Here is a 10,907-nt window from a genome sequence, read left to right as displayed (position 1 = left end):
TGAACATGGATAGAAATACAATAAATACAATAAATACATTAATTCATTCAGAAAATAAATCGTTGAAGTATCGCGTTATATTGAAATATCGATATCAGTTTTTACATTAGTTTTCAGCCTAACTACCGCAATATAAAAAGTCACTTTGAAGAATAAAGGAAAAATATTTTTCCTAAAATGTCGATTGTACTAAGAAATCAGTGCAGGCGCTATTATGGTGTGACCTTCCTAGTTGGAAATATCTTCAAGGATTGGTCTGCCAGACTTTAAGGTATCCTGAAGAAAATTTCTGAGAAAAAAAAAACGTTTTCCTGCTAAAAAAAACACTTATGTCAACTCGTTTCGTTTTTTCGAAAAAAAAAGTCCAAATAAATTTTTTAACCAATAATTCTGAAAAAAGTCCAAGTAAATTTTTAAAAAATAATTCCGACAAAAAGTATAAAAAAAAAATTAAACGAACACTTATACTGCGAACGAATTCATTTTATTACTTGGAGACAAAAACACTGCAAATTGTTTTTATTTTGTCCATTGGTTTAGTTGAATTAATTTATGTAAGCGACACTGATTGGTCAAGTAGTACAATATACCAAATCACATGTTTGAACAACAAAGTGCTTTCTGTGTTACCGTTATTATATATATATATATATATATATATATATATATATATATATATATATATATATGTGTGTGTGTGTGTATATTTATATATATATATATATATATATATATATATATATATATATATATATATATATATAACATACTTTGTTTCTTGGGGGGGGGGGGGGAGAATGACACCACGAAGTTCCGCACCGGGTGATACCCGCCTTAGCGACGCCACTGAGCCTGAACTTGGCACTATTGTGTTTTGGTGAGGTTCTGCGGTTTATATAGTTATACCTTCCAAGAAAAAACATAATATATTCGGGGAATCGATTCCCCTCGAGTCACGATGTCTATGTTTCGGAATCGATTATTGAGGGAATAATACTACCAAGGAATATATACTATAGCTATATTGCTTTCTACAATACGAAACAAGATAAAGTAGAAAATAAATAAATTAATAAAAAAATAATTTAAAAAAAAATAAAAACTTAATAAACCTTCCATCTGCGCCTAACTTGTTTTATTTTATATGAATATGGTCGTAATTAGATGTATAATTTGTATCGTAGAAGTTGGAGACATGCATCGTAGTTTAACTACTAATGGAAACAACAATTAAAATGACAAAATTTATTTAACCTGGGTGAATGTTCTTTATAGGGAAATTGACACATGTTTTTATTTATGTTTAAACCATTTTTTGTGGCTTAATTTAAGCACTGTTCTTTCTTACTTTATTAATATCATCATCCTCATCTTTTACCCGTTCGTGCCCAAGACACATGGGGCAGATGAAGTAGAGTGAATCTCTTTCAGAGTCCTCGGCATATGAAGATGCCCACCCTCTTCTGCCTTCCATAACTTGAGTTAGTTACTCATCGAGTTGCGTGTACTAAAGGACGTTCTACTTTCATGAACTCGGATTAGAACTCGAGTTGTCGAGTCGGTTAAGCTCATGTTTGCTAAACCGTAAAGTCTCGTGTTCGAACCCTGCTGCCTTGTAGTTTGTTCTTGGTTGGAAAAAACAGGCTGAAAGAAAGTAGAAAGAAGACTACATCGAAGGAACAACTCCAATTACAAATCTTGCAGCATTCTTATACAGAAATGATTGCAATGTTTATAATTAAACATGTGTGCTAATATGTAAGGGCAGATAATCAGGCCTTCCAGATCTAAAGTACCATAGGGCTAGAATCCGAATATGCTGTCATGCATAATGCTATTCTACTTTTGACGAAAATACAAGTGGCCTCAACAAGAATGTAATTTTTTTTATTACACTTTTGTTTATTTGTTATAAATAGGGTTGGTGTGTGTACTAATGGGAACTGTGTTTGTCTTTGGTCTAGCTACAATTTTGTTTATTTTATGTCTTAAATCTATGGGTGTTGGAAATTGCGAGACGCGAAAACCAAAAGTCGAGGCGGTAAACTGCGAGAAGAGCGCGAAAACCGTCGGTCACGTGATATTTTTGCCTCGCATTTTACCCGTGATTCTGCAGGTATGTCTCGCATTTTCTTCTCGCAGTTTACCGCCCTGCATTTCGCTTTTCGCGTCTGGCAATTTCCCAACACCCTAAAGTTATATACTATGGGACCTGTGTCTGTCATTGGTTTAACTACACTTTTGTTTTAGTCAAGTTTTAAGGAGCGATGAAAGCTGTTAGACCCCTAGGGAAAGCAGAAAAGAGGGCGCCCAAGACAGACCTGGAGGCGGAGTCTTCTTGAAGAACTGGAGCCAACAGGGATAACTTGGGAGATGATAAAATTAAAAGCCGGGGATCGGAAGAAATAGAAGGAAATGGTGGAGGCCCTATCTTCCCAATTAAGTCAAGAAAACTGTTAGAAAAATTCGACAGCCTGAATTGTCAAATTTTAAATATATTTAGTTCACATTGTTATGAAGTTAATTGTTATGAACGCAATAGCGATGTTTGATTGCATGTTTAAAAACGTGATGCAATTTATATTATATGTTTGTGAAATATACAAATGAAATTTAAAATGTGTCATTTAATGCTATCAGGTTTATAAATCACGCACACACTTTATTAAACCTGGCATCCATACAAGAGACTCGCCATGGTCTGGGAGACTATGAGTTTCGTCTCTAAATTACGCTCAACAGCAAGATATGAAGACGAAGTGATTCATTTGAGGTGAAACATACAATTTTATTAATACGAGCCGACCCGAGGCGTATCATTCACCACTGTTTAGTGACGGATGAAGACTTCCAGAAAGACAGTTGTCCAAATGGGGTGGGTGGGTACACACTGTTGCGCATGCCTGGAAAGCGAGAGAGGGGGCGGGAGGAGGGCTAGAGAGTCGGCGTGCGTGCGTGGTGTCCCGCATGGTTGGGCGACATAAATATATATATATATATATATATATATATATATATATATATATATATATATAGAGAGAGAGAGAGAGAGAGAGAGAGAGAGAGAGAGAGATAACTAACACAATGTTTTTTTCTTTGCTCAGCTAAACTTTAACGTTAATCTAAGTGAGCCTAGATCTTAATACAAAATTATATTATTACAATTTTTATTTAAAATGCGCGTCCAAATTGTTGGCGGAGATTCCCAAACAATTTAAAACTCTTACAAAATTGTTTACTGAAATAAAGCTTTGTAGCGTATGAACAACAGGAAATATCAGTCCATTTGTGTTTTTGAACAACAAGAAATGTGATTTAACAGCTAGAAGTTCTAATAATGTAGATAGATGTTGCAATCCCTTGTCATTTCCCCGTTTATTCCCCACGTCATTAAGCTCCAGATCAGTGATTTCCCTTGTTAATTACCCCTTGTTACTATAACCCAAATATCTGAGGTATGACATGACCCCCCCCCCCTCTGTCTCATTCGCGGTAGTCATTTAGAAACAGAGATACGGATATGGATAGGTCAGGGGTCGGCAACCTTTTGAGTCCGAAGAGCCAAAAGTTAAAATCTATAAAATTTCCCAGTTTTTAAAGAGCCGCCAAAACTTTTTTTTAATATTATGATCTTTATTTAGGATTTGGTATATATATATATATATATATATATATATATATATATATATATATATATATATATATATATATATATATATATATATATATATATATCAATGTTTGTTTGTGTGTGTGTGTGTGTGTCTTGCGTTCTGCATATCGGGTAAGGGGTACTACTATGTTCAGCGGCAAAACTGCAACAGGTGCAACCACCGGCGCCTCGTCGATTGCGCGATCCGAAGCGCCCCGGGCTCACCTGCGAGCACTATGTCGCCTACGTTCGTTTTTTAAAAATAGGCTATACACTTTAGACACGCGTCGATTTAGTCGCTTACTAAATCGAATCAGGCTCATCCTCCTGCTTCTCTGCAGGGTGCGATTTGGCGCTCAGGGTTATCCTGCGAGCACCAAGCGCCTATCTTAGTTTTAAGGAGCACCCTACAATACGACATACGATGATTAAACCGAGCTAGGGGCCGTACGCAGCGCCACTGCGGTAGTGTAATCGGGTTCACGAGAGCGTCACTTTCCGTCCTCGACATTTAGGCGGTGAGTGATTAACTTCGAACGAGGAGATGGAGATGGCTGGGCCATGTCCTACGCATGAGCAAAAAAAGACTCCCCAACATGGCGCTGAAGTGGAACCCACCCGGAAAGAGAAATAGAGGAAGACCACCGGGAACATGGAGGAGGGAGATGGAAGAGAAGTACAGGCTTCTGGCAAAACCTGGCATGAACTAAAGTGGCTCGCCCAGGACAGGGTGGAATGGCGGAGATTTGTTGCTGCCCTATACTCCACAGGGAGTGATGAGGATTAAGTAAGTAAGTAAGATTAACTTACACTCAAGTCTTTCATACAGCACGCCATTGTGGTAGGCGGTAGTGTAGGTAACCAGTGCCTCGATAAATATGATTCAAACACGGGCATTGTTTACATTTAAATAACTCAGCTTTAGAAAACAAGGAAGTACATTGAAATAGGGAGTAACTAAATATTCTAATAGAATAGCGAGTGTTTATTGTTTATATTTGTTATTAAATCGTTCATTACCGAGTGTTGCAGACTAAAAATTTTATGAGTTTTAAAAATAAATTAAACAATTATTAATAATTGTGCACCGAGCTGAAGAGCCGCACCGTAAGACCAAAAGAGCCGCATGCGGCTCGCGAGCCGCAGGTTGCCGACCCCTGGGATAGGTTAAGGATAATATTGAGTTTTAGGATATAAAACTATAAGAATAAGGATAACAATACTGATAGGATAATGATTAGGTCAGGGATAAGGTCAAGGATATAGTAAGGATAAAGACAAAGATAAAGTGAGGATAAAGCATAAGGAAGCGTATAATGATATGGATAAGGTAAATTATAACGTCAAGGATATTATCAATTATAATTCCAAGGATAAGGTCAAGAACGAAGCCTAAGAAAGGGTAAAGGATACGGTGAAGGATAAGGTCGAAGATAAGAATAATAATACCAAAAAGGATAAGGATTGGGATAGGGTTATGGTTAATGCTAGGGATTAAAATATTTTTTTGTTAAGGATACAAATTCAAGGATAGGATCAAGGATGAGGTCAACTATATGGTCGATAAGGTGAAGGAGAAGTTCGAGGATAAGTATGCTAATGAGGATAAGGATCGGTATTGGGTTACTGTTAAGGTTTATGCTTGCAATTTGATAATACATGTTTTTGTTAAGGATATAAGTTGTTGTTTAATGTTATGGCTAGGGATATGAATTAGAATCTTGATATGGAGATACACACAGATAATGATAGGTATAGGTAAGTATACTATAAAAGGGGGAGGGGTGGTAGTTAGCAGAGTGTATTTTACAGGTAGGTAATTGGTAAGTGGGTCATGATTTGGGGTCAAAGGCATTGTCTGGGGTAACTGACCTGGTTTTTTGTTAGATCTCTAATTGTAGTGACGTACATGGTAATACAATGTACAGGCTTATTCATAGTTATTGTATGCTTATTTTGAATAATTATATCCAGATAATTTTTTTTTAATTGTTAAGTTTTTATACCAAAGCTTTAAATCATGTTTAGTATTTATGATGGTATAAGATATAAACGTGAGGTTTTATGCTTAGCAAGTCGTAAAAATAGTTCTTATATTTATGGGTCCGACTAATTGACATTGTACGAACGAAATTTTGTAATGTGTCTAGCCTATTTGGTTTAGGTCGCCGATTGATGTAAAGGTACAATCAGCATCTTAACTCTGGCTCTAAAACTGCATTAGCCGAAAATATAATGAAACAAGAAGTCCCTTTAAGTAATTATTTTTGGTTGCAGATGGCTCAGCTATAAGGCACAACAGATAAGCATTAAAATATGAGGCTGATATCCTTAGTTTGTTTGCTTTTTCTTCCTGGTAAGGTGTTGTCTTTGTTGATTTGTTTTAGCTATTTCTTACTGTTAATATTTTGCCTTAGTTTATCTAATAGTTCTTCCTGGTAATCGTTGCGTCTGTTGATTTGTATTTATTTCTTGTTTGGTTGTTGGTCCATGATTAATTCGTTTGCTAATTCTTACTGTTAAGATTTTACCTCTGTTAATTTGTATTTACTTCTTGGTTGGTTGTTGGTCCATGTTTGATTGGTTTGCTAATTCTTACCGTTAAGATTTTTCCTCTGTTGATTTGTCTACTATCTCTTCCTGGTAATTGTTGCGTCTGTTCATTTGTTTCTTATTCCTTAATATGCAAAACATATGTTTATTAGGGGGTTTAAACTTGCCCTCATTCTTTCCACGAGAACTTCACTTTTCATCAGTTATAGTGAGGTTACCACAGATTAAATTATTTTTTTTAAAGAAAAGAAGACTTATTTCTTTTCATCTACCTGTTAACGACAAGTGATTAAACAATGAAAATTTAAGCATTTCACCCTTTTTTGGATTACCCAAAACCTTCGCTAATATGAAGGTTGTTGAACGGAATCCTTTACTGATCAAATCTTGTCCATAAACTGTATCTTTACTTTACTTCTACAGTCGTCCTGTACAAAAATAGTGCGTGTGTATGGAATCCTTTACAAATCAAATCTTATCCCAAAACTGTAGCCTATATCTTTACCTTACTTCTACAGTCGTCCTGTGCAAAAATGAATCGTTTGTAGCGATTATACTAGGCCTGGAAAGGGACTGTATCAATTATTACTGCCGGTACACGGGTCGACTCAATGGCCATTTTTGGCAGCCTTACAAGATTCTACCCCCGGAAGTGGTGATCAAACCTTGCGTCACTCTGGAGATTGAGTATTGCTTCTTTGATACTCTTGATGAGTGCCATGAGAAGGAAGAATTTTGGGTACCCGTGAGTCGTGACATTGTCTTGTAATTAGTTTTGTGAACACAGTCTAATTGCTGGTTTTATTTAGAATGAAAAGTCACAGTTAAATTGGGTGTTTTTTGTTATGCCTTTTTTTAGGGGAGGGGGGTCGAAAATGTATAATTTATATAGAAAATGCATTATTTGAACAACATCCTCCCCTCCCCCCACACCAGAAATTTAAGTCCACCTTCACCTTCTGAGCGTTTCAAGTGCCCTACCCCCCCCCCCCCTCCCCAAGATCAGAGAAAAATGTTAAGAAACACTGGTCTTAGTTCTGCTCCAAATATGATTATTGCAAGACATCTTTTTTCTGCTTTTTAGCGCAATTTCCATTATGGAGAATTGCGTTTATTAACTCGTCATTTCTGGGAATGGATGGATGAATGAATGAATGTATGGATGAATGTGTGTCCGGGCTTTAAGTCGTATCTCCTCCTCAACGAAGCAATATCGATGACTAGTCCCAAAAGCAATTATGTTAAGCAAGTTACGAGAATGAGCATAGGCCATAAAAATTCCGGGTTTCTTTCATGTCTTTCCAGGAAAAGCCAAAAAACCTCGAAAAAATGCAGTTTTTGGCCCATATCTCGGCAACCAGACCACTTAGCGACTTGAAACATGTACCAATCGATTCCTGCCATAAATTAGAACAATATTGCCGAAGAAAGTTTTCAAAAATATCCTCTCGTTCCGTCACAAATTTTAAAATTACATAAACACCTACAAACCGATCGTTCTTCTAGCTTGAACGCACCCCAGCATTATACGTCAGAGCTATTTTTGGATAACAAGGAAATTGCGCATTAATGTCACTAGACTTTTTTAATTAACTTGTTTTTTCAAAAATCGTTGTCACTAACACCTTAATTTCATAAAAAGAAAACAATCTATAATTTGAAAAAAAAATATTTTTGGCTCCTGTCTTCTCCGTATACGAGAAAGTGGAAAGAGGTCACAAATTTAACTAACCGGGACATAGCAGTTTTACCTTCAGAAACTGAAATAATTGGTTTTAAAATTTTAGTATAATATCAAATTTAAAATAAAACTTACAGCTTAAATTTAGTTGTTTCCCTTGTCAAGGTATAACGCTTATATGTCATCTTTCTGTACATTAGCTTTTTTACTTTCTGGTATATACGAAGTATAGAGAAAGTCTTGTAATCGTGCAAAAAAAAACGTGATTTTTGCAAATCTCGACGTTTTACATCTCACTGATACGGAAAAACATAATTTTGCAATCTTTTCCGCATGTCTGTGTGTCTGTGTGTGTGTGTGTGTGTGTCCGTGTGTAAACACGATAACTTGAGTACCGTTACAGCTAGGTTGATGAAATTTCATATATAAGTATTTTATCAAAATCGTAGATCTGTATCAACTTTTGAGCGATTTCCGATAACCGGAAGTGGTACTTTTTCTACTTTGAATTTTTCAAAAGCCTATAACTTGAGTACTATTTCAGATAGATATATGAAATTTGATATGTAGGTAAAAGATCTATTCTCTACCTTCTGTCAAATTTTGAGTAATTTACGTTGACCGGAAGTACTTATTTACACTATTTCCGATTTCTCAAAAACGCATGTAAATTTATAAAGTACTAATAATATTGCGCACTATTATGCACATCTTTATTTAGCGTTCACTTGGTGTGCATTTCTTTTTTCTACGAGATTATATTCTATTTTTAAAAATTTGAGTAATTAAAATGGATTAAAAATTATGTCTAGAAGTCTATATCCCGAGTTGCCATCCCCCATAGTGTTATATTAGAATATTCGAGAAAGTTTAGGGGAGATCACTCCCGTTTATTTTTTTTTTCATGTAGATGTTTCAGCTTTTAAATTTCAAAATAGTAGTAGTAGTAATATTATATTTAGCACATGTAACTGAAAATTTGTGTAAAATGTTGCTTATTGTCTTTACATTTTGGCGAAGATGCACTAACTGTGTTAGTATCAAACAGTTAATTTTTAATGAAACCTCTTTCAGATGTGCCCAATATGGTCGTTCTGTCCCAATTATGAATACTGTAACGATCAATCAATGGGGTATAGATGCTCATGCAAGAAAGGTTCACCATACGCTTTTACCGTAAATGTGACTCGTAACGGTAAACTGCGTATAAACTTTTACCGGCTGCTTTTTTTAAGCCAAGCGATAGGTCATCCTCGCATAATAGTGGCATCAAGCAACATCTTTGACCTCCGGACTACCCCAGGTAAGTCACATTACCTTCTAGTAAACTATTAGTGTAGATATTAAGCCAGTTCCAGCAATGGTGCCAGAGTTTATTCCAGGTATCTCTTTGGATGGGGAGGGGGGATAAAAGTCTACCGCCGAAAGAAACAGAATTTATACAGCAGAAAATAAACACCTTTACCAGTTTCCCCCCCCCCCCCACCCGGAAATTTTAATCCCCCTCCCTCCCCCGGAAAATAAAGTCTAGAAAAAGACTGAATGGTACTTGCTAGAATATACACGACGCATGTTTAAAACTATTTACGTTTTGATAACATTTTCTATGATTTCATTTTACAGCGCTTAATAATACATTAAATTTAATTCGGTTGTTGAATTAACACGTTTTTCTTTTTAAATCTAATTGCAAGAGGCAATTATGTATTATATTTGGGAAAAAAAACTATTGAACTAAAAGAATTTGAAAGATATATTTAAATATGTACATAGATCTGTATAAAAGAAAGTAATCATTTCTCGTAATTTTTGCTTCTCTAAATAAAGTTCACTATTACTTTTTGACAGTGAAGTTATATGTATTTAATGTTATATTTTCTTAAACAGAGAGTACAAAACAGGTTGTGTTGTGTGTTGTATTTCTTGTGCTTAGTGTTGCCTTTTGTTTAGGCTGATGTTTCGTTTTATGTTGCTTATTGTTTGTGTTTTTTTTTTATTTTATTCAGAAAGTTCTATTTAAAAATTATATTTAAATATACATATATTTTGACAGATGACTGGGATCCTATTGAACTCAATGGAAAGAAAAATTTGACCTTTCGGACAACGAATGGTAACCCTCCACTACGTGCAGGTATTTGCTATTAGCCTGCAACAATATTAATTATCAGAAATATGAGCAACCTAAAAGTGTTTCACTTCTGGTTGCACACATGCTCTGTCCATATATGTATAATGTTTGTTTTTATATCAAATTTCAAGTTAGGCAATTAAACTGTAACTATTGCTTATACATGATCTCATACCTAAAAACTAATCTACAACTTTTTTATTGACACTTGTGTTTGTTTATGTCTTAAACAGGGTCGATGTGTGTACTCATGGGAACTGTGTTTGTCACTGGTCTAGCTACACTTTTGTTTTTGTCAAGCTTTAAAGATCGATGAAAGCTGTGAGAATAATTCGGCAGTCGGAATTGTACCTTTTTAAATATAGTTTGTTCAATATTTATTTACAGCTAATTGTTATAAATGCATTCACGATGTTTGTTATTACTTTTCAAATTATTAAAAAAAATTATTAACTCATACATATCACAAATCTCCACTAAAATTTACTTAAATCACAGTATTGAATTTTTAAACTGTTGACTTATACTTTGCAAATTACTAAACCTCAAATTCTCCGGATGATTAATATTATCAATAAATAATGATAACGCCTAATGCAACAATGGTTTTGATTGAAATTAATACTTATAAATCATTCAATAATTTCATATTGAATGGGAATGTTTTTTTTATAAAAACTCTAATTAGAATAATTGTGTTAAAGTATCAATAACTACCTTTTACATTCATTTTTTTTTTCAATTTTTTTTCATTAAATTTACATATTAGTTTGAGTTTAACCTGGTTTATGTTTTTTTTTAATTTAACAAATATACAATATACTTATCTAAGTTTCGTAAAAAATAAACAACCTTTCAAATTTGCATTCAGCTTTCATACACACAGAGTT

The 10,907-nt window shown here is 34.7% G+C and overlaps 1 protein-coding gene across 2 annotated transcripts; it reads left to right on the top strand.

Annotated features, from left to right (window-relative positions):
• The first annotated feature begins 5,924 nt into the window (after positions 1 to 5,924).
• On the top strand, positions 5,925 to 10,681 carry LOC131948778 (uncharacterized). 2 transcript variants are annotated; one of them, XM_059310460.1, is made up of 5 exons: positions 5,925 to 6,008; positions 6,724 to 6,944; positions 8,961 to 9,189; positions 9,940 to 10,020; positions 10,251 to 10,681. In XM_059310460.1, the coding sequence occupies exons 1-5, from the start codon at positions 5,969 to 5,971 to the stop codon at positions 10,331 to 10,333; spliced, it is 654 nt and encodes a 217-aa protein (XP_059166443.1). In that variant the 5' UTR covers positions 5,925 to 5,968; the 3' UTR covers positions 10,334 to 10,681. The 2 variants fall into 2 exon arrangements, with proteins under 2 accessions (XP_059166443.1, XP_059166442.1); XM_059310459.1 differs by having other exon boundaries at positions 6,724 to 6,950.
• The last annotated feature ends 226 nt before the right edge of the window (positions 10,682 to 10,907 follow it).

The sequence above is a fragment of the Physella acuta genome, unplaced genomic scaffold (genome assembly GCF_028476545.2).
Source record: "Physella acuta isolate Inbredline_101_S28 unplaced genomic scaffold, ASM2847654v3 ptg000659l, whole genome shotgun sequence".
In the NCBI taxonomy this organism is placed as follows: Eukaryota; Metazoa; Mollusca; class Gastropoda; family Physidae; genus Physella; species Physella acuta.
Note: the sequence above shows the minus strand (reverse complement) of the source record. Positions and strands in the feature narration are given on the sequence as shown.